General features: G+C 38.1%; 1 protein-coding gene across 3 annotated transcripts in view; it reads left to right on the forward strand.

Annotated features, from left to right (window-relative positions):
- The first annotated feature begins 3745 nt into the window (after positions 1-3745).
- Positions 3746-25249, forward strand: part of PALLD (palladin, cytoskeletal associated protein) — a 175585-nt gene continuing 154081 nt past the window's right edge. Inside the window, exons 1-2 of one of the 3 annotated variants that reach the window (XM_048941895.1) lie at positions 3746-3905; positions 7140-8174. In XM_048941895.1, the coding sequence (XP_048797852.1) occupies positions 7141-8174 (1034 nt within the window). In that variant the 5' untranslated portion in view covers positions 3746-3905; position 7140. The remainder of the gene's footprint in view (positions 3906-7139; positions 8175-25249) is intronic. The other 2 variants (XM_048941893.1, XM_048941894.1) reach the window with 2 other exon arrangements.

Below are 25249 nucleotides of genomic sequence, written 5' to 3' on the forward strand. Positions count from 1 at the left end.
GTGAGCTAAAACGTAAAAAATGCAGCTGATATGTTTTGTTTACCATATAATCTGAGATCTTTACATGGTAGGTTTCCCATTCTTGGTTTTACTACCATATTCTACACCCCCAGAAGTTATCCTTGTTTCCTCTAACCCTATGGGAGTGCATCAGCCTCATCTACTGATGCTTTCATAGAATGGCTTTGGTTGGAGGGGATTTAAAGACCATTTAATTCCAACTCCCCTGCAGTGGGCAGTGTTGACAACCTGTAGATTGGGCTGCCCAAGTTCTCATCCAGCCTGGTCTTGAAAACCTCCAGAGGTGGAACATTCCATGATGCCTCCTTTGTCATTTTTTTCTTAATTCCTCTTGCTTAGACTTTTGATTTATTAGCTTCAATTCTGATTAACTTGTATTTTTGCAACTATGGTTTATAGACTAAGTTTGTTTTCCTCTTCAGACCACTGCCGCTGTTGGGTTTTATTTTGTCCCTTGCTTTCCCTTTCCCCTTTTCCCTCTTTTTGGCTTGGTGGGCCTGCTGTTCCCCTGCCATGGACACAGATTTACAGATAAGACCACGACCAACCTAAAGTGTGGAATGGCCTTTCTGCTTAACCACTGAAAACCTTCATGACCTAGTACAGTGAATTAATCAAAACCTATCAGGTTTGGTACCTTTTTCTGAGTCAGGTTCACCAAATGATGAGAGGGCAAGAGGGAATTTGATAGGAAGAGAAGGAATGGCCTCAAGTTGCACTCGAGGATGTTCAGATTGGCTAGTAGGAAGAACTCCTTGTCAGAGTGGTGAGGTACTGGAACAGGCTGCAAAAGAAAGTGATGGAGTCACCGTCATTGGAGGTGTCCAAGAAATGTTTTGATGTTGTGCTGAGGAACATGGCTTAGTGGGGAAATATCGGTGATACGTGGACAGTTGAATTAGATGATCTTAGAGGTCTTTTCCAACCCTAATGACTCTGATTATGCATAATTTCAGGTTCTTGGCACCTCATTTCCTGCCCGTTATTACTATTCTGTATTATGCCTTGAATACTTTAATGGAGTTGAGCAGTAGAAGGCCCTTAGCTATACCTTCTGTACAGATGTGAGCCTGTAAGGAGTATTATAAAAATATCAGTACCTGTACAACAGATTATCTTTGCATGTTCTCTGTGCCAGGGAATAGAACACCTACTTGCTGCTATTTTACCCTGTCACTATTTAGTGTAAGATAGGAATAACCTTGGAATCGTAACAGAGGTTTTCTGCTCTTGCAAATAAGCACACAAGTACCAGCCCAATGACAAATGGATATCTTTTCCATCTAACAGCATCAGATGGAATGGAAGGCTTGTATACCCAGAATAATGTTAGAGTTTTGTATGACTTTGGCTAGTATTAGAAGCTACTATTAATTAAGCTTAAGGAGACTTGTCTAGCAGTGCTCTACTAAATTATCAGTGAAAAATACTGGCCTTATCAAGCTATTTTCATCAGTTGAATGTGCAACAGAACTGCAATAGGAATGGGGTGAGCATCTGATGGATAACATCCTTTATTCTTTTTGCTTGTTACTAGTAATTTTTACTTTTTACATGCAAGTGTGATATGGTTACATCTTGTTGGACATGTTTATCTTTCAAAATGAATGATTTCTCAGTGTTCTTTCTGGCATTTGCTGGCTGTATTTTACCACCCTCAATCACTTTATTAAGGGAGTACACATTACTTAGGCAACAAAATCAGGAAGTCTTGATCAAAAATTCAGTTTTCCAAAAACTCAGGTCAAAGATAATAAGCATTTTCAATAGCTTAGTGAATGATATAGGGAAAATGTATTTGCAGCTTAATGCAGATGTGTGAAGCCTTATCCTAATCAGTTAGCAAGTTAAGGCTAGAAGCTCATTACCGCTTGAAGGCAGCAGAAATGAAATGAACACAGGTCTTTCACTTTCTGGGCAACTGTTAGTATCTGACCGTACAAAAAGGAATAGACAAACCTGATGGGCACACAGCACTGGTGCAATTGTATTCGTTTAGACTCTGTTACTTTGAAACCTGTTTTGGCAAGTGTCTCCAGGCAGATAAATATTTTCTTCCGAGAAATGACAGTTTAAATATATAATTCCAAGAACCAGCATTTCATCTACCCCTTCCCTGTAGAATATGCTGAAGATAGCCCAAGGCAGTTTGTTGCTGTTTATATGCTGGCTATTTTTGACTCTCTTGCCAAGGTGCCTAACTCTCAAGCATTAAGTGGAGAGGATAGCTGCCAGACACAGAGCCTGGATTCCACTCTGCAGGATGACTGCTGAAAAAATAGGCTTACAATGGTTAACTGCTAAATGACCAGTTCCTCTTTTTCTTGTTGGTTTTGTTTCCATTTTCCCTTGGATTTTTTTTAGAATGGTGATTCTTTTCTTATTTCACACATGGAGGATACTGTAAAATGACCTGTAGTAAAATCCTTTTTTATTAATTCCATGATAACACAGTAAGGTTCCCATTGTATAAGAATGGGGTCCTTATACATTGTGAAGAAACCATCCCTGATCCAGCAGTGCATCTGTCACAGTTCTGATTAGGGGAAAGTAACTGCCAGTATGATGGTGTAAAAGAAAAACAATGTGAGGTAACTTTGTAACATGTAAATATGGACAAACAGGAAGGTTTTGCCCTTCTGTCGCAACAATGGATCAATTCTCCACAGGAAAATATTGAGCTAAAAATGTGTTCCAGCCACAGAAAGAATTCAGGTAAGAGAACAGGCAAAAGGGATTTTGGCAGAAGGGACAGAGATGTACAAGATGTTTCGGGTATTCTTGCTCTAAATAACTTCAGATAGGCTGCAATCAGGCAGAAGCAATCCTACCCCAACTATTTTTTGAAGTTATGTGATGAAGTCCACTGATTGAAGCAGCAGTCTTCATGTTTACTTCTTTAGTTCACTGAGCATCAAAGGCAGTGATGTACCTGAAAAGGCACAAGTGTAGTTTTGGGCAGAAAGTCTTTCTTCCCTGTGCCATGCCTCAAAGGAGTTCTGACTGAGGTGAAAGCACTTGGGCAACAAGGACAACAAGGAGAAGTTGACTGTGATTACTGATTACACTCTAAATGGCTAGAGAAACAAGCTGTGGTTGGTTCTGTGCTATTGTCTGGGTCAGACTTGTGGGGTCTTAAGTTATACAAGGGGTTTTGTGTGTGTTTTCAGATGGAGGACAGTAGTTATTTTCTCATGTTAGGATTTCGTCGTGTAGGAGGTGACAATTCAGTGGGTGAATTTATTTGTAGTGTCATTGCGATTTCAGGTTAATCATTATCTATTGTTACAAAAAGATATCACCGATTCCACAGGTGTACAAAAGAAGTCTTAGTTTTAAAATACTCTCTAAGAAAAAATAAACTCTTCAATGACTGTAAGGAATTTAATGTTCTTACTAGAAAATTGTTAAGACAAAATAACGTAGAATTATTTTTCCACAATTACTTTTTGCACACTGTTTTCTGTTCCCTGTGAAGATAAACATTCTAATATTGAGCAAAAATCACATCCTACATTTCAGAATAATAGTTTAAAGCAGCCTTTACTGTGTTCACGTAAATATTCATTTAAATGATTAAGTTCTCTGAATTGCTGAGTAGTAAGTGCACAGAACTTTGTGCCACTTCCAGGCATAACATTGCTTCTGTTGGAATTCCTGATACCGGCCGTCTGCTGAAACATGAGTTCAGCTACCAAATATAGATGAGTGGGGTAAGAATTACAGTCAGATAGGACAGATGGAACGCACAAGTCACAGTCTTCTCAATGCTTACTGGGGACCAAGCAATCTTCAGAGAATAGCTGGAGCCTGCTTAATTAAAGAAGGAGAGAAACAACGTTACCTGCTATTAATTATACTTGAAACTCCTCCTTGGTTATAAGGTCTGTTTTTATGTTTTATGCCAAATCTAATTTAGTAAGGTAAATGTGCGGGGTTTCAAAATCCAGAAGATAAATATGTACTTTTTTTTAAAAAATAATCTTATTAGATACATTTCTTTTTTAATATTACTCTGTTGAACAGATTGGCTTTGGGTTGCATTTATTTTAGGTATTTAATTTTCATCACACGGTATCCCTAAATTCAGGATGCTTGTCTTTGTTTTGAATGAGACGTTTGCTTTTCTGTTTTCCCATGTTTTGTTATTTATTTCTTTAATAGCTTAATTTGATGAATCCTTCAAATGTTTTCTGAGATGGTTATAAACTAGTATGCTCTGTGTTCAGCTGTTGACCACATTGCTTCTTACAGCATCTACATTGCTTTGTGTAGGAATGTTTAAATGGCATGATATTAGAATGCATGTTTACTGTGAGCAATTTTAAAATACAGAGCAGATAGGAGTACATCAACAGTTCATACTTAATGCTGGAGCTATAGCTAAACAATCTCATCTGCATGCAACACTGTATTTTATGTTTGTTTATGTCTTTAAATGATATAGTATATTGCTTCACACATTACCTAATGAGTGATGATGATGAAAACTGTTATAAATATTCTGTAGTGTAACTTGGCGGAGATAGAAATAGCATTAGGTATTTCTAATCATCATCTTATATGCAACTTGATAGGGTTCACGATATCGCCTCCAGTTTGCTGCAATTACAAGTCACTCTAAAAGAATAGCAGGCTTATGTATTATGTGAATGACAAAAAATCTTTATACATGTAGCATTCATTCCTTTATCGGAAGGAATACATTTAAATCTGTTTTTGGACCAGAATTTCCTCACCGAAAACACTAATCAGCACCGGAAATGGCCAATAATGAGCACGTTTAAATTTATTGAGTTAATCTAACTACTCACCTATCAATTGATTTACTTGAATTTGAACACTGAGTGATGGAAACTATGACACATGCAGCCAGCAGGTTTTTCTAACGAATCAAAATACAGCACAAAAAGGAGTGTTAGGAAATATTAGATAATCATTCAATCATTGTGTCAGAGTAGCTAGTAACGGGTGAGATTTTTCCATTGACCCATGGAACCGATGGAGCAAATTGGGTCTGGAAGTCTAAGAAGTTTATCTGAATACATAAGATATCACTTGGAGCTGGAAGCTTGCCAGGAAGCAGTGTGACCTAGATTAAAATAAAGATAACGTTTAAGCACAGAAATTTACAATAACAAATTATCCAAGTAGAAAACTAGTATATTTGTTCATGTCAATATGACATATTAAAATCTAAGGTCTCCAGATTTAACCCTTTGTTTGCAGGCATCTGTTAAGCTTATGCCTGAACAGCTGAGACTCTAGACCAACTGTGCTCTTGGCTTCTCAGATTCATTCTTTCAAGCTGCTGTATGGTAATCAAGTGTACTGTACATCCCTTTTTAGATTATGTTAACAATGCATTGGCATGGTTGCTGAATTTCTTGTCCTGTGAACACAGATAAAAAGGAAGAAAGATGTAATCCCATCAAAGAAGATGCCATCGAAGAAGGCACCTGTCAACATATTCTACAAAAACACATTTCAAATCCTAAAAAAACCACTTTGCTTTGCTTGTATTTCTTTTATGCATTAAGTTGTAATCTGTTGGCAAGACAAGTAGAGATAGTAAGAGATGCATATGCCAGGCCAAGAATTCCAATAATCTATCAGTCAGTTAATGAATACATGCCGGATAAGCCCCAGGGAAGTGACTAAAGGTTATTGGAGCTTGCACAAGCTGATGTAAAATAGATCTGAGTGCATCTCATGGCTGCCAAGCCACCTGTATTTTGGTGAAACAATGCTTTGGAGCATTAGAAGGAAAAAATGTTTTTATGAATATCTTGTGTAGAATGAATCTCACGCAAACCATCATCAGAAGAGGACTGTCAAGGATAATTAAAAATATTGATGCTCGATTTAATTAAATAGCTTGCGGAAGAAACAGTTACTTTTAAGATCAGATCATCCACATTGTACTGACCAATAGGACACGTGAATTTCAGTAAGAGGGATTTCATGCTGACCTTTGCCTTGGGAGAACAGTCGTCTTTGTTGGCTTTAAAGAAGCAGGCAACTCATCTTCATCCTGAAATTATGTGGAAAAACTGAAGATAGATCCATAAAATATGGAAGTAGTGCAGAATGGACCTCATATGCTCATGTGTGGCAGGATGATACGTGGGTTGTGAAACCTATTTCCTCATTGTTGTGCTCTTAGCACGTGTTTAGAGAAAGGATACTATATTTCAATAAAATCTACCACTTTTAAAAACGATAATACAAGAAGTACCGTAGTATTAAACACCTTGTCAGTATTAACAAAAATTGGTGACTTGGAAATTCTGATCCAGATATCCTGAGCACTTGTACATGTGTACATTTATATAATGGTTTTGTATGGGAACTGCTCAATCATGACCTGAACCTCTGATTGACCACCTGAGGCGAGTAATGAGTCAGCCCTGGGAGCATAGGTGAATACAACTCTCCAGTGCTACTGGAAGGGGTGGAGCATGTCTCCATCTCTCCTAGACCCCATTTAAGAACTGACTACCAGTGAGGAAGGATCTCTTTTGGAGATTGTTCTTCTTGGGGTTTTCTGAGTGAGCCCAAGACAAGGGCAAGCTTTCCATCTGTTCTTCGGTGTGATAACCTGTTTAGCCTAACTTTCCTTTCCTCTATGTTTTTTAATAATAATGTCTGTATATTCGTTGATTACGCACGTTTCTACTAGAATAGTTTTCTCTCACAATTTGATCGATAGCAGTGGTCTGTGAGAAAAAATAATAAAATGCAAGTTATTGTAATTAAACACTGAGTAAGTATAATAGCATTGTGGTGACAGAATAAATTGCTCAGACTGATCTAGCAGAACTGAGCTTGTGCTAATGTACAGAGGAAGGATGCCTTTGGAGTCCTGAAGAAGACAAAGGAGGAAAAAATGCTCATAGGGGCTTTCATTTCTGCCTAGAAAACTTTTAGTTCTGATTTTTTTGGAATTTTGAAATCTAAATCAAGGTTTATAGCAAGTATTACATGCACAACTACGTTTCTGCTCTTTACCCAGTTTTGTGTCTAGCTTACAGGGTCCAGAATATAGCAGAGTTTTTTATTGACCATTTCCATTGTGTCATTTCTAGTTTTGTTAAACAACTGTTTGTGTCTTCCAGCATGCAAGATGGAAGCCGTGGCCAGTCATTGCCTCTTTCTTTAATGCGGAAGGAGACCTACTGTGCGGAGAGGGACATCAATCAGGGATATCCTAAAAACATGACAGAAGCTTCGCCGTGCCAAGACATTTTCTATGATTCCCTATCTGGAGTACAGAATGGAGAATTTTCAAATGAACTTTCTGCCTTCCTTACCCAGGAGGAGATATGTAAAAGTCTTGACATAGCTTGGGAATCAATTGCCAGTTCCATGAAGGAGGATCAGAATATAGCACCGGAGTTCACTCATTTCAGTACTTCTGTTTCTTGTGCTTTAGAGCATGCTTCTTTACAGGATACCGAAGTGCACGAGCAAGGTGCTTCACAGAGGTCTCAAGCAAGCAGCCTGACTTCATCTTCAGCAAGTCACATTCCTCCAGTGAATCAGAAAGAGCAATTCACCTCACCGAAAATGGCAAGTAGTTTTGTCACAGTCTCCAGGAAGCAAGAAAGCACCTCACCTGCGCTAGCTGCTAGTCCCAGCTACATTAGGAGCCTGAAACATTCAGAAAAGCATGCTTCAGGTGTGCCCTCCACGAAGTCTGAATCAGCATCCCAAGGAGACGTTCCTTTCAGGAACAAGCTGTGTGACAAAGCTGCCACATTCATTGAGGAACTGTCATCTATATTTAGAGAGGCGGCAAAGACAAGGGGCCGAAGTCCTGATGGGGACTCTTCTCCAGACAGTGGATACCTGTCACCGAAAAAGAAGCAATCCACATTAAGTGCCTCAAGGAACACAGACTTTAACAAGCCACATCAAGAGACCGAGCCTGGGCCAAAACTATCTGGGGTTGACCTCAACGGAGAGCCCTGTTCTGAAAAGGAGAGCATCACACAGAGTGAAATGGTTCTTTGCCACCCTTTCATCAATGCAGGAGACAATCGGCCTTCACCCCCTCAGTTCACTCAAAAGCTCCGGAGTCAGGAAGTTGCTGAAGGAAATAAAGTATTACTGGAGTGCAGAGTTGCTGGCAACCCAGTCCCTGATGTCAGGTAAATATATACCTTTAGCAAAGTCTCTGGCTATCATCTTCTTAATGCAGAAGATACCTGAGATGAAGTGTCAGTGGACTTGCTTGGAAGTAGTAAATAACATATGAGGAGCGTATCCTTCAGTTCATAAGCTGTAATAATAGATCCAGACCTCTTTAGATCTTTAGAATGTTTAATTGCTTGGGAATTAAGGTTCTACTTGATTCAAGAGTCACATGGGCAAGTTGGAAACCAAGTGGCTAACAGTATCCTTTGTGATTTGCTTCCTTAATGTAAGGGAAAGAATTCACTGGTTTCCCCTGAAGTGCGTGTGTCAGTCATAAAAAATACATCTCTAGTCTCAATTAATAAGAATGGTTCTAAGTTTCATACCAAGGGAATTTGGAATCTTTAGTATGAGAAAACCTGAAATTTGCTAAATCTAGCCTACTATCATTTTTTTTGAGGCATTTCCAGAAGATGCTTAAATGGTCCCCATTTCAAAATTCCTTTTGATGCTTTGTAGTGAAGTTTATGTGCACATGGTTCTGTTTGATAACAAAGCTCAAAAAAATGAGCCTTGAAAACATCAGGAAACTCATCCAAAAATACAATTGTAATTCTCCATCAAGCAATATTCTAGGTGTGTCATCTCTCTAATAGTTGTTTAGTATTTTAGTTCTGCTGGGGCTGCAGACATGTTCCAGATGTTTATTCACCATCAAGCAGTCATGAAAGGGTAACTGTAGAAGCAGCACAATTAAGAAAGGCAGGGGATCCTCCTCCCTCTTGTGTTCTTTTTTTTTTTTTCTTAGATTCTTCTTTCCACCTCACAGAGACTTTGCAGCCTGCCAGCGGTACTGCTGTACACTTGAGGGCAACAAGAAACATTAGCTTTCATGGAATCTTTCCTTGTTGCTGGATTAGATAATGTATTCTTACTAATACTGAGTTATAAGGTAGAGTAATAGCAATGGACAGAGATACCTCCTCTAAGGAGGAAAATAATTACAGTTAATTAATAGTAAAAGATTGTTCTACCTAATTTACCTGTGTATGCATTTGGTATTTAACCTGATCAAGTCATCCTAGATTCTGTCTGCAGTCACTGGAGGTAAATGTATCTGTTAAGAGTCTCCTACTTCACTTGTTTCCTACAATAGCAAGAGAAAGAAGGCAAATGCTTGAGTGTGAGCATTTTGTTAACAACTGGCTATACAATAGAGGAGGCAAGTCCCACACATCCTCACTTCTCAATGCTAATAGAAGGCACAGAGAGAGTTTATTTACCAACTCTTAACCACAGGTAAAGCAACTATAAGAAAAAACAACTGAATTGCCTTTACCTGCAGGTGATATTCCACCTTGATATATAATTGCATAAAAAAAGCTTAGATTTTTTTTCTAGTATTTCAATTTGGAAAACATCTTCACTTCCGTAACTTGAGCAGCAAACTTAAAACATTTCTCACTATGAAACTGTAAGAGTTTTAGGTATTACTTATCAAGTCATTAGTATGACTGCTTAAGTGGAGACAATACTTGATTACTAAAAAAAAAAAACACTGTTTCTGTTCAGTTGAATGTTGCCACCATAGTTCTGTTATGCTTCAGTAGATACACCAGGCTTAGAGAGTCCTCAAGTGTATTTTGCGAAGTGAAAATGATCTTAGAATGGACTATAAATAAGCATGGAGGATCTTTACAAGTGACAAAAGTGCAAAGGAAATCTAGTAGACAGAGCATCGTGTCAACGGGCATTTATTTTAATAACACAGCAAAAAAAAGTTCTGGTGCTACTCAAATCTTGTGCTCTATTTCCTGCAATTGAGATGAGAGCAGTTCTGTTGAGAAATGATTAGGAGCCATTGATTTCTTGTATGAAATACAAACAGTGGAGTTTATGTGAGTTTGACAGCAACAGTGAAGCTGCAGTTTTGTAAAAGCAAAGGCTCTGTTGCCATGTTTTGGTGTCTTCTTGTCTTTATCTGTGGGTCTTCTGTGGTATGACTACAGAGCAAACTAAGGTAGGTAGTTCTGTGTGAGCTGTGATGCCTACTTGCATAAGTGTTTTCCAATATTTTTAGATGTGTTTCGAAGACTAAATATCAAGATAGTGACAAGAAACGCAGGAAAAAAGGGATTGGTATTCTTTGTTGTTTTTTAATGGAAACCCTTTTCTGAACCTTACCTCTTGCAGAATCATTAAATGAGAAGTATTAATGTCTGAGAAGAATAAGTCATGGGAAATGCCACCAAGTTGATAGAATCAGAGAATGGTTTGGGTTGGAAGGGTCAAAGGCGATCCAGATCATCTTTGATCATCATGGCAGGGTTGCCACCCACAAATCAGGCTTCCCAGAGCCTCATCCAGCGTGGCCTTGAACACTTCCAGGCATGGGGCATTCCACACATTCTCTGGGCGACGTGTTCCAGTGCCTCAGCACCTTCTCAATGAGGAATGCCTTACTTATATCTAATCTAGATTTACTTTTTCTAAGTTTAAAGCCATTATCCCCTGTCCTGTCACTACCAGACCCTGATACAGAGTCTCTCCCCATTTTTCCTGTAGGCACCATTTAAGTACTGGAAATCCACAGTGAGGTCTCTCCAGAGACCTTCTGCAGGCTGAGCAAGCCCAGCTCTCAGCCTGTCTTCCCAGGAGAGGCAGTTCAGCCCTCCGATCATCTTTTTAGCCTTCTCTATACCCATTCCTCCAGGTCCGTGTCCTTTTGCTGGGGTCACCAGAGCTGAAGGTGAAATAAAGGGGGAAGGATCCTCTCCCTTTCTTGCAGTTGATGCTGCTTTTGATGCAGCTTCCTGAGCTTCAAGCACACGCTGCTGACTTATACTCAGGTAACAGTGCATGGTTTTTAAATCAGTAAGATTTTAAAGTAATGTTTCACATATTGATATTGATGTGTCTGGGCTTGTTTCCTTTTTTGAAAATGATCATTTCTGTTCATAGCTTGCATCATTGCCGACTTGAAACAAATACGATTCATTTTAATTTCTCACTATGTTACAAAGCTTCTCGAGAGTTGAATAGTCTTCAACTTTTAATAGTTCAGTAATTATTAATAATTAGCTCACCAATTTGTGCGTAGACTTAAAAATGGTTTATTTAGTATCAAAAAGGAAGAATTGCTTTTCTAACTTGCCCCTAAAAATACATTTTCCTTTAGTCTTAATATCGTTGTGGTTCTTGTGGCAACAGAATAAAGCTGCTTTAAGGATTCATTACAGACCATAAAATTCTGCACCTCGACCTTGCAATTACTCACATTTGGCTGAAGAGGTCTCTCTCACAGCACAGCCAGGCTTCTCACGGCCTGCGTTGCTTTGGAAGCAGAGCAGCGCAAGGGGGCAGCGGGGAGCTCTTCCTTCAACGAGGTTTGTACAAACCTTAGGGCAAAAGGGAAGATTGACCCAGTGCTCATGACGTTGCACTTAACTGCAGAGGGACGGAGCAAATTCCAAGTATTTGGAATGCAGTGAGATGGACTGGAAAGATTTGAATATCTATGAAATTGTTCAGTGGGGAAAAAAAGGATGCATAGAAGACAGCCACTTCCTTTAATGAAAGCTGCTGGATCGATAGAAGGCAGGCATGGATATTCATGTCCTTTCCAAAAAAGATGTTGAACAAGCTGAACAGTTCTGCAAGTCTCAATAGCAGATATACAACTTGTTCAAGTGGAGCTGCAGATAGCGCATGAGCCGTAGTCTGCACATCTGCACAGAGCTATATATTGTGCAGAAACCAGGCTTCAGTTGTTATGATTCTTCCCAGAAAAGCTAGTTTGGATAACATAGCCACTACCAATAACATTTTTGGGATCCTTTCTGTGGGAAGGAAACAACCAAGAGCGATAGTAATGATAGTAATGATTCTTAACCTTTTAATAAAGCTTGAGTAGTGTGCATTAATAGCATGTTTAACAAGACATTTGACAACACTAAGTACCCTTAATTCAGAGAAGTCCTTGGGTGTGTTTCTCGTGTATTTCTTTAAGGTTTTTGATAGTCGAACTTCAAAACTGTTACTTTATCATTTGTACATCTTATCTACACAGATTAGTGTTCAGAACAACCTATCCAGGTGGTTCAGGTCCTACTTCTCAAATTTTTCAAAGTATTTGAAATGCTTAAATTTCAGGTATCTGAATTAATTGAAATGCATGTTTATATTGTTCAAGTTGGAAACATTAGTTTTGATTGAGACATATTTCAGAACATGTGGATAAGCAAATATTCTGCGTCACTGAGGTTTTTTGGTCTACTGTCTACAACTAGAGAGGACAGCATTTCTGCTGAGCATCTCAGGAAGCAGGCTCTTTCCTAGGTGAAGTAACCATGCCAAGTCCAGATAATGGTAACAAGATAATCTGGGGAAGCTTCACAAAGCAAACAGTTTGCTTATTCAAGCATAGCTTAGGCTGAGAAGTGCACTGATGCTACAAAAGGGGACTCCAAACGATGAATGGGTGGGAGTGTTGGCAGGGCAATATTTTGGGCATTTCTCCATTTATCTGGTGGGTTGGTTTTATTATTTATTTATTTATTATATTGTTACATATAATATTATTATTAACTAATATTTATTTTAAAAAAACTCTCAAAATAGGAAAAAAAAACTTTGAGAGCACAGTTTCAATTGATACTATACTTGAAGAAACTATGAGAAACTTCAAGTAAACTACTGAAAATTACTCTTCTAATATGAGGAATGTGCTCTTATCTGCAGAAAAATAGCCATATATATGGCTTTAGACTTTTATTTACATAGGAATTGAATGATATTTGGATGAATGACAAAATAAGAAAGCACTGTATGTCTTCGGAAAGCTTTCACTAACTTTGTCCATGTTAAATGCATGTAGTTTGTGGTGTTTTTTTGAGGTTGCTTTTTTTTTTTTTAAGATTTAAAAAAAAACTGAGTAGAACTAATTATAAAATAAAGACTTCCAACTAGAGCGGCACCAAAGCAGTGCTAGAGGCAATATTCCCAAAAGCTGCTTTCACTTCATATTTCAGCATTTATTTTTATAAACCCTATGTATTGTGTCCGTACCTTGCTTTTGTGCAAAGCTTCAACAGCCAAGGAAGCTTGACAGTGAGGAAATAAATTAGTAATTTACTGAGTAATTTACACAGACTGGTTGAAAGCACTGATCTGTGAAAAGTACAACTGAATTTGCAGGCTGAGTAGAATAGAGGTGGGAATGTACTCACATTTCAGGTGTGGACGACTTCCTTTTGTACTGAAATGAGAAGAGAAATGGAGTAGAGAGGCTTTTCATAAAGAGAAGCGTTTGCAGTTGATGCTTTTGGTTTATTTACCTATCCAAGTTCAACAGGTACGCAGTACTATTGCAAATCTCATTGAAATGGTTCTGCTTAACATACTTTGACATGTTTGCTCATTTGCCTAAAGGCAATACCACTTCTTGAGTTGTTTAAGATTCTTAAGGTTAATTAAAGCAATTCAATAATGCCATTTGAACAGGGCGTAATTTCGTTAGATACAGTGTATTTCTTTACAAATGGAGTAAATACAATTACCACTTTGCGTTGTAACACTTATTCTTTCGTAATGCAGAATTTGAATGGTATCTGGAGCATGCTTGGTAAATGCGTTCTTGTCAATGTGAAAGCTAAGTTTAGAGATCTTGCTGATGACATCAAGCAAACAGAGCTTTTCTGCAAACATCACTGAAGAGAAGTATTGAAGTTCATTCAATTAGGGCTGACAGGACCTTGGGGAAGATGGGAAATGCTGCTGGCTTTTCAAATATAATAGACAAAGCATAGAAGAAATACTGTTAAACAGAAGCAAAATGAGCTTATTTTATGAGTTCTAGAACCTATTTGATGTAGTAAAGCGCTGCATATTGCTTACTATGGAACAGGCAACAATAACCTTATGTTCTTTATGTAATATGTTACAGTTACTGTGCAATGTAGAGTGTAAACTCAAGAACAGTAGTGTGAACTTGAATGCATTAGACTTCCTATGGGAAAGGGCAGTAAGTTAAAAGAGCCTGAGAATTTAATGTAATTATCAGGTGGAATCACTTAATACTAATCCTGTCTTCCCCTCAGCTACCTACAAGTGAAAGCAAGTAGAGGATTAACTTTTTTGTGTGACAAAGCCATCATGAAGTTGTTTCATTTAGTGTAACAGGACTCTTCAAATAATTGGTTTTATTGTTCCACCATACTAATAATATATTGCACAGCATATATGCATTAATTTCATTGAAAAGATTACTTTCTGTATTTAAGTGGAATTTCAGTGCTTTATAAAAAGCCTACATAACGTATGAGCCTCTTTCACTTATTTCCTCTTATTTCATAAGGCTGTGCTTTTCAGATGGCCGAAGGAAAAAGATTTGACATGAAGTTAATGTTTTATGTTGCAACTGACAGGTAATGTGGCTAACTGGAGTCTTTTGATGTTACAAGAGATTTAGCCCAGCAGTAGATCACTGCCTATGAGAAGACGGCTTGAGTGTTTGCCCTGTGAGTAGCTGAGGCTAAATATATGTAACTGTATAAGCCTAAGCTGAGGGCTTCATGCTTCTATGAAGTAGTCTTGACAAGTCTAAATTGATAACAAGCTTCAAAGAAGATGGCTTAACATTTGGACACAATCTGAAATCCTTAGCAATTTGTTCTTCGGGTATATTTTTTTTTCCCCTGTGATGTTACGCTTTATCCATTCTACTGAAAGTGCACTGAAAATTAGGGGCCAGCTATAGTGTCAGATGCTGGCAGAATCTCTTCTCCGTGGTATATGGCTTTCCAGATAGTCTGAATGTGAAGGTCAGTCTTCTTGGTCAAATGTGGCTTAGTATGTTATGAGAGCTTTGTTACACAGAGCAGTGCCATTCTCTCAAAAATCAGCAAAATCAGTAACAAAAACTCCTGTTCTATCATATAGGCTCATGTTATTGTTCGTTGTTGAGTTAGAGAACACTGCAAAAATAAGTGTTTAAGTTATCAGTCAGATAAATGCTTTCAGTGCCTAAGACAAGAAAACGCAGTATTTTATACGCGGTGAGGAAGAGAGGCTCTGTTTTTATTAGCTGGTTTTGGGATGTTTTGCTTTGTGGTTTGTTTTTTTAAAGGTAGAATGGTTTACAGTAACTCCCTGCTGTAATTATATATTCTACATGCCTTATGTTGAATTGTAAATGCCGTTATGAGTTGGCCTACAGGTAACTCTTAGTAACGCCATACTTAAGCCCAAAGATCAAATGGAAACACAGATCTCATAATGACTATAATCCGTATTTAAAGCTTTGAATTTGAACTGAGTTGGCTTAAATAACTTGATTGGGTTTTTTATTTGTTTTTGCCTAGGGATCTAGAAGGAAATTAACATGTAATTTGCTTAGTTTTAAGTGAGTAACGAGTTGCTTATTTTCAATTTAAGCATCATTTGCAAGAAAAAAAGTAATGCAATACATACAGTTGAAGTTATTTCAGTCAATATTTGTAAATTTTAAGGTGTTAGAGAAGTGAACTTATTTTTAACCTGCCTATCATAGACAATAATGCTGGGTTACAATTCTCTTGGGATCGAATATCCCATCCTTATTTCACAGAACATGAAGGTCAAATTTTTTTCTGTTCTTATCCACTTTTCCTGCAAGCGTGTTCCTCTTCTTATTCTGAATGTAAATACAAGCTGATCCAATCAGTTTAGAAATTAATAGACACAGTTAAGTAGGTAACTAAGTTAACAGATGCAATGTATGTTTTACTTTCCTTACTTTAAATAATTAAAATCAACTTCTTCCTCTTAGCTACTTTTATTGGCGAAATTCATTCTTCATTCCAGTTACATTCCCTTATTCAGATTTTCCTACTTTTTAAACCATCAAGACTTACATTCAGGTAACTGACCCATCTACATAGCAAGTAGTTTGTTTACAAGCAACATGAACAAAAATGTTTAAAACTTGCAGTGACCAGTTATGGGCCCGAACCAGACAAAAGCTAGTGTGTTCACATTGCAGTGTTGCTGTTTGTTTTAAATGGGGAAAAAAATGTTCCAGGGAAATCGTTATGCAGAATTAGGAATACTACTAAGAAGTGCTGAAAGGGTGTGTTTTTAAGGATCTGCCCTAGTTCTGAATAATCAATCCACAGAGAAGTAATTCTTGCAGTTGTCCTGTAGAGAGTTCTCATTCCCATAATCAGTCAGTAAGATTTACATTCCCAAATTCTTTCAGTTCTCTCATGCACCAAGCTGAGGCATCTAATTTCAGTACTGTGTGATAGAACCTTGTTGAAGATTACTGTCTTAGAAACTGATTTTTTTTTTTTTTTAAGGAAGTTGCGAGACTATACATTTATTCACTTTGTAAGCCTTTTTAATTAAATAACAATTTTATTTCTCCTAAACCGTAATGATTTTTAACTGATCATCACTGAAGCAAATGAGGAAAGGAAGATACTTCACCATATCACTGTATTAGTTTACTCAAGCTTGGAATCACTGCTGCTAGAAGGAATTCTTCTGCAGGCGTTAGAAACATAGAACATGCTGATTTGGAACGGACTCAAAAGAACCATCAAATCCAACCCTTGGCACCACGCAGGACCACGCAAGCTTCAAACCCTGCATCCAATGCTCTAATCCAAACTCTTTCTCAACTCCAGCAGCTTGGGGCTGTGCCCACTGCTATGAGGAGCCTATTCCAGTCTCTGACCCCCCTCTAATGCCTAACTTTTTCTTAATATCTATCTTTATCCTCCCCAATGCAGCCCCATCTGGTCTAGTTGCTCAGTGCTGCCCCTCTGCTTCCCTGGGAAGAGGTAGATGGCCATGAGGCCTCCCCTCAACCTCCTCTGCTTTGGGTGAACAAACAGCTACCTTGCTTCCAGACCCCTCACTATCTCTGTAGTCCTCCTTTGGATTCTCTCTAGTAGTTTCATGCTATTCTTACATGTTGGCAACCAAAGCTGCCTATGGTGCTCAATGGGAGGCTACGCAGAGCAGAGTGGGGCAACCCATTCCCTCTGGTGGCGGTGCTGGCTCTGATGGCCCTTTTTGTTGTCAGCACACACACTGTGGATTTAGATAGAGCTTGGAGCTATAACTAACAAGCAGTATAATATAATTCAAACTGGAATGCTGAATTTAATTTTTTTTGCATCTTTTCCATACACTGCATACAGCATGTTACAGTCTTTTTATATCAATATTGAGACGATTGCTTGAGATGTTGCTACAGTCTTTTTTTTGTAGTGAAAAGTAAGGGAAAATGCCTGTAGCGATACAGAGGTAGATGTTACTGTCTGCTTTCTGCCTTTTTTTTCTCTGCCTCTTTTTTCAAAGCTGTGTTGCCACTAGTGATGGCTTTCAAGTTTAATTATGGAAGGTAGGAACAAGGGAAGACTTGATTGTCTGAGCTTCCTCAGGCTTGCCATATGGCTAGAAGGAATCTTTAAAAGCCTATTTTCCACAAATCCCCTGAGATGTAATTTAGGTTGACTTCACCTACAAAGGAAGTAGGTGGGGACAGTGATTTGCAGTTCACTGAGGAATTGTTATAGTTGCCAAGAACTGCAATTCTGGAACATGCTACTGACTGCAAATTCAGTGGATGGTGACTCAGACTTATAGACTAGCACGTCTCCTCAATTCTCAGAGGATACCTCAATCACTGATTAAAACGATCTTTTTAACAACTACAATGCAGCCTAAGCAAGATGAAGTTAATCTCTTGTCGTGTAGAGGAAACACCACTCTTGCTCTAGTCTGGATGACTACATGAAGATTCGATGCATATGAGTTTATGTAGTGTAACGGTACAGCAGAAGCTGCTCCAAAATGCAGGAGTGGCATAAGAGTCATGGCAAATGCCTATATAAACTGATGCAGAAGTTGGCTTTGAATTAAGGCCTTCTCTAATGTAATGATTATGCAGGCTCACTACATTGCTCTGCATTGCTTTGATCCTCAGAAGGACTATTTTCAAGCAATGTGAAGATAGAAATTATGTATTTTGGGTTGAAAAGGAGGACGCAATGCTGAAGTTTCCATGGCTGGACGGTGTTGTGTGAATAACCTTCAGCAGAACGCAGTAACAATCCTAAGCGTGCTATCTTACTTTGCCTCCTGCTTATTTGAAAGATGGCTGTAGTACCTCAGCCTTCAGCATAAGGACTGCCCTTTTAACCACAGCTTGACTTCAGTAATTACTGCTGCAATTAATCACACAGTCTACTCTGCTCTTTTCAGCGTAGTACCATTTGACTGATTAAAAGATACTGCAGTGTTTGTGTGCAGCTTCTATTTTGTGTTTTACTTGATATCGTATATTTTTAAGCTGCTTTTTTATGTGATATCTAGAAATGTCCAACTGCAACAAAAATATGGCGTGTGTGTATGGCCATGTTTGTTTCTAAAGATGATCCTGATTTGCTGCATGGCTTTTTATCCATGGTGTGACCGCTGTGTTCAACTTTCTCTTGCTCTGGCAAACTCAAAAGTTAACTTTCCAACCTATAAATTAAATGCTGTTTTCTAAATACAGAATAGGGAAGAAATTAAATGTTGATGCAAAACTGGATATCAACCAAGTGTCTCAAGATTAAATTTATGTAGTGCTATCCTTGACTTTTAGGCTTCCAGAAAGAGCATTGCAACATATCCATAGAGTAGTTTGGGCTGGAAGGAGCCTTAAAGATCATCTAGCTCCAATCCCTCTGCCATAAAGAAGGACACCTTTCACCAGATCAGGATGCCCCGTTATACAGGATTAAATTTTAGACCCTTTGGAAAACCAACCAGGGCATTTTGTAATAACCCCTCAACTTAGAAAGAAATTGCATGGGCTTCTTCACGATTTATTCAGAATCCAGAGCGGTTCTGTGAGTCTGAAGTGGAAGTAAAGCTGTCGACTGACAAATTTACTGCTTCAGTGCAGTTCTCTGGATCTTAGAAGAAATATCCAAGTTCTCACCTTTTATAGAAAAATGTGGTTGAAATTGATACCACGGTTGATAGATCCTCAAATATGGACCGACCAAGTGGCTGCTGCCAAGTGCTTCTGCCAGTGCTTAAATGTTCCACCACCTATTCCTTTCAGCATAGTTTTTAACAAACCATCATATTGTTCAATTTTACCAGAAGTTGGTGTGTGATAGAGAATATGATAAATCCACTCGATGCCATGATCTTGGGTTCAAGTATTTACAAGGGAATTTTTGAAATGAGTCCCATTATCTGATTGAATTCTTTCTGGAGCGATGCCCTCAGTTGCTCCCTGTAAGGCATATTCTCCAAGCCCTTCCCCACCCCTGTTGCCCTTCTCTGGACCTGCTGCAGCACCTCCATGTCCTTTCTGTACTGAGGTGCCCAAAACTGAACACAGCACTCGAGGTGAGGCCTCACCAGTGCTGAGTACAGGGCAGGATGACTTCCCTGGTCCTGCTCACCACTCCATTCCTGATCCAAGCCAGGATGCCATTGGCCTTCTTGGCCACCTGGGCACACTGCTGGCTCATATTCAGCCCACTGTCCAGCAGTACACCAAGGTCCCTTTCTGTCAGAAAATGACAGAAAGCCAAGACATTCTGTAAATTAACAGCACAAGAAACCTACAGTACATGCAACCATACTATTTATAGGTGGAATAAAAGAAATGAAGAAATAGCAACTACTTGGGAGTGTTAAAGATGCCCTTAGTTACTGTGCTTTTTTCCCCCAGTTCAGTCCAGTTTTGACAATTCTTTGAAGAGTCGGTGTTGCAGACTCCTGCTTGTAAGTGATGGAACTGAGGTGCAGAGCTTCCCAAAAGCAGGTTTAAAAAGAATACGACAATCTGAATGCTTTTGTGCCAACCACATGCTTGTATTCTTTACTTATTTCTCTTTATTAAACTAGAGATAAAATACTATAGGGAAGATGCGATGATCATCACACAACAGAGACATGAAGTTTTCTCTTTATCTGTTTTACATATGGGCAAGTCTGGTTTCAAAATTAATAATTCACCTAAAAAGAATTCAAGGAATAACTTGGTTTGTGCAAGAATATTCAGCTCTACTATCCATGCCTGTTCCCTTTTCACAAATCCTGTACAGGTATAGAATTGTCTTTTTATAGAAGAGTGTATGGGGACTGCTGAGCCACGGTCTGAACCTCTGATTGACCACCTGAGGCAAGCATGCAGTCAGCCAGAGGAGCACAGGTGAAGGCAATTCAGCTGTGCTGCAGGAAGGGGTGGAGCCTGGCTGCACCTCTCCTAGACCTATTTAAGAGCTGGCTGCCAGAGGGGAAGGATCTCTTCTGGAGATCTGCTCTGCTGGAGTTTTGTAAGTGTGTCCTGGATAGGGGTAAGCTTTCTATTTATTCTCTTTTTGTTATCTTAATCTACTTTGCTTAATTCTCTTGTTTATTTTGTGATTATAACAGCGTAATATTCCTTGATTATACGAAGAGCAAGTATTTTTTTGAGAATTTGTTTTACTTTACCACTAATTATCTTATATTTGTCTATCTGGAGTTCATCATCTTTTCTTTCCTATCCTTCAGTTATTCAGTAAGCTTCATCTTTGTCATCATGCAATAATTTATTATCCTAGCCTCATATGATATTCAGAAGGTAAATCTGGTTTGTTAGTTTATTTGTTTTTCCCCACAGTCTGGTTTTCAATTGTGATTTCTAAATGAGAGCAGACTATGGAAACTCAGCTGCCCGAGTGTCAATTAGAGTAGGCAAGTTTTTCAATGTGTTGCCTGATTATTTCCCCAAGTTATTTATTCTTTTTGCATTAGAATGCAAGTATGAATTTCAGCTTTTTGTACTTATTCTTTATCCTACCCTTTTGTTGTCTGTATTTTATTTTAAAATTTAAGACACCTACCTCAGCTAATTTGTTGAGTCACATTTGCGCTGGGGCTGTATTGAACTTCCATATTGCTACATGAGATTTCTTGCCTTCCCACAAACAAGACGTTTCAAAGCACCCCTTATCAAAAGGCAGGAAAGTGGAAGGCTGATTTCAAGAGTCTGATTAATGTACTTTCTACTTAATTCACAGTTCTTAAACCGTCATATTAGGAAATGGGCATCAGTGTGAAGTAACTTAGAGGCAAAACAAGTTACTGGATAGAAAAGAGTGTGGCCTTCTATCTGATGTGACCAGGTTACAGAACTAAAATACTGTTTAGTTCAGTGGTTCTCAGGAAATTCTTGGTAACTCACTCTCCTCATTCAGCATGGAGTTAACCCAAGATGTAACTGAGGCACAAATATTTCAGAAATGCAAGTCCAAGGCAGAGTTAAGCAGATGGAGCTCTACAAATATGTTTTTGTTTGCTGCAAACTTATGAGAGATTTGCAGTTGTCACTGGACTTGAGTTTTATTGTGTTCTGTAGCTGCACTGCATTGCAGCCCTGGACATCTCTCACAAGTGATGAGTATTTCTTCCAGGGTGCATCATTAAACTTCCAAAGGGCCAGCAAGGCCTATAGAGATATATTTTGAAAAGGGAGTTTTGAAAAGTTGTTAGTGCTTCTCCACAGAAATACGGAGGGTGATTTGAAGTAAGGAGACAGAAGAGCAAATGATGTTTGGAAGTTTTGTTAATGTGTCTTAATGCTGAGTTTAGATATTTTATGTATTACTTCTATGTGATGATACTATTCCTACAAATGTTTGTTTGGGGCTGTGTATGGGAACTGCAGAGTCAAAGCCTGAACCACTGATTGATCACCTGAGGCAAGGGCTGAGTCAGCCCTGGGAGCACAGCTGAAGGTTGTAGCCCCCATTTCAGGGCTGACTGCCACTAGGAAGGCTCTCTTTCTGGAGAACCCTCTTTTTTGGAGCCTTTCTTGTGAACAGGGTATCTTTTAGATAAATGTGAGCATTCCTTCCCTGTTTGTGTCTTTTCCCATTTCGGCCATGATAATCTTTCCAGCTGTAACACTGTAACAGGCTGAGAAATATAGAATGATTGTTTTTTGTTTTCTATTTTGCAATTTTCTGTTTCATGGTATTTTATACCTGGAGAACCCTTTGAGGGTAGTCATCACAGTTCTAACAGAATACTTCTGATTTTTGTCACAGCATGAAGGCGAAATGAAGAAATGTTGGGATTTGAAAATGTTTTTCTTCAGAGTAGCTACTTAAAAATACCAATGGAAAAATGTTGACCTGTTTTAGGGCCAAATGTTGGTTAGAAAGGAAGTATTTTGATTACATTGTAATAACATGAAATATAGCCTAGATAATGAAAGTCAAGAGGATAAAGTCTCTTACTATATAATCTTCTTGGTCATCAGCCAGAGCAGGAAATTTTCTGTGTGAGAGTGAAGGTATCAAGTAACTTAAAAAGTAATAGATTTTTAGAGACACTAGCTTCATTTCACGCTGTTTTCTAGAATTAGATTGTCACCTCAAAGAACAGTCTTGTTATTTGAAAAGCAGTCTGTAGTTTCTTTCCTTTTCGAATATGCTTTAGTTAGACAAGGAGAGAGAGAGAAAAAAGGTACAGAACATACAATTGTGTTTAGGAAGGACTTGCGTACCATGGTGTGCTGGAATATATACTAGAGAACAGTATGCTCTGTAGAACACATATCTGTAAGGCAAGCATAAAAACAAAATATTTGTGATATAGCCTTTAATAGACACTCAATGCAATCCATGTCAGTAACGAATCTTGAAATGTATAGTGATTGCTCCTCTAATTATATTCTGCTTATACTGTTTTTTTGCTCCAAGTCTGTTAATTCTTTTAAGTGTTTGTGGAGATATCTGGATTGTATAGAACCACGGGTCAGAGAAAGGGGAGGCCCTAGATGACTGAAAAGCTTAGAAATTCTTTAATCTTGAAAGCATTTTGGTTGCTTCAAAATACGTTTTATTTATTGTACAGAAAATGGTGTCCTTTTGAAAACAGAAATAGGAACATTGAAATATGTTCTTACTGAAGACTACAGTTATTGTCCTCCATGCTTTTTATGTGGGCCAAACTATTTTAAGTACATACTAAGCTCTACATTAGAGAGTGCACTTCAGTTTATAAGGCTTTGAAATGTCAGTACCTTTACTGTGTGTACCATCACTTACAACAACTATACTTGTCTAAGTGAATGACTCAACTGTCAGAAATATTCACAAAACTTTAAGAGGCAATTGTAAGATTCAGAGGGATGTAGGCAGTAAAGAGTCAGGCCAATCACCATTTTCTTCCATCAAGCCAGGCTGATTTCACCTCTTGTTGAGGTTGGGTGGATGCTGCAACAGAAGGTATCACTGATGGGACTGTGGGTTCCACGTCAGTCCCGTGCAGAGATGCAAACATGAATAAGATGGGAGAACCAGCATCTAGTCATGTTAGTACAGTGTGCGTTCTGATTCACAATGCCAGATTCTGTAATGACATCATATTGTAACTTTTTCCATTGGGAGCACACTTAACTGTTCCTACCTTCTGAAAACATGGTAACTATAGTGACATGATCTCTTTAACTTCAAACGTTTCAACCAATTAAAAGGTTTTGAGAAGGATTATGTGACAGTTAAGGATGTGAGGTAGGTTTCTGGTGTTTTTTTTTTTGTTGTTGGTTTGTTTTTTTTTTTTTTTTGAGAGAGGAACGAGAGGAAAATTAGCGTTTGGTTTGCCGAAATTCAAAGGAAACTGTTCGCAATAATGTATGTATTATCCTGCCAGTTCTTGAGGGCATAGTTTGAAATTTGATACAGGGCAACCTTTGTGCTAGAGATGAGCCTTTGCCACACCTATGAAAATCCATCCAGACCTAGCCAAGTTGCAACCTGCAGTTCTTTCTCCTTTTATATGTGGTTCCATGATTGAGGAATTTTGCCCTAAAGCAAAGATAATGTTTTTCAGCTGCAACTGAGTACAATAGAAATGCTGCCTTAAATATGTAATGCATTAAGTATTCGCTGAAAAAATAGCTCCTCGATGTTTGAAATTTTAATTGCAATCCCATTTTCAAGGAAACTATAGCACCTTTTAATTCACAGCATTAATTCAGAACTTACGTATGAAAAACTTGTGTGAAAGAAACAAGACAATAAAAAGGCCATGAGATACCAATAATTCAATAATAATATTAAAAAAAACACAACTTCTCGTGGTGTTGTATACTAAAGAATTCTGATTGTGTTTTTTTGATGAAGCCAAAGTTGTGGAAGAGATAGAGCTGAAACCGGAAGGGCTGCATCAAGCTGAGGGCGAACAGACCTTTTCACACTCTCACAGCCTCACTCTTGCCCATCCTATGGCATTAGTCAATAGGTTAATAACTGAAACTTGCTAGCAGTCCCATTCTTTCTTCTCCCAAACATTGTTACTGTCTCAGTGAACTCTATTAAGCGTAGATGTTTGCTGTTTATTTCTTAACGTGAGTGCTTAACTTCTTAGCAACGCTTTTTAGTGTACTAGTGTATTAGTTTTACTTACATGTAATGTCTTTTATTTCCAAATATAGTACTAGAAGTTAAGAATGCTAAATCATCATTCATGAGATCTATAAAATCTTCTTGTCAGACACACAGCTGCTCCAGCTGACCTAAAAAAAAAATCATGAATTGTAAAACTATCTGAGAACATATATTTTATCTGTGAGTTAAATTATAAAAATAATCATTTTTTGTACCCTTTGAAATACATGAGAAATCATTCTTCCAAATCTGCCAAAAAAAAAAAAACAACCAAAGACAACAAAGATCATAGGCAAATTAGCAAAAAGTTCTCTGAAATGGTTGTGAGGCATGAATTTGACATTTTTCAGCCATGTAAATGTGCTGATGAGGAAAATGAGATTTTTCAGTAAAATTTAAGTGTTTGTAAGCATTGGAATACTTGAATTTACTTTATTTGAACCTCTTGTCTAAAGTGAATGCTTCTCTTAGGTTTTGTCGTCTTTTGTGTTGAGTTTATTGACATTATTCTATTCTGTTTTATTGTGCTTTTTTTCCCAGGATTTTCTAACATTATTACATATCCAAAAATGCTTGAGTCTATACCAAGTCTTACTTTACATGTTTTCTAAAGAACGTAAGCATTCATACATAAAATCAAAGAGGAAGTTTTTCAC

The sequence above is a fragment of the Lagopus muta genome, chromosome 4 (genome assembly GCF_023343835.1).
Source record: "Lagopus muta isolate bLagMut1 chromosome 4, bLagMut1 primary, whole genome shotgun sequence".
Taxonomy (NCBI): Eukaryota; Metazoa; Chordata; class Aves; order Galliformes; family Phasianidae; genus Lagopus; species Lagopus muta.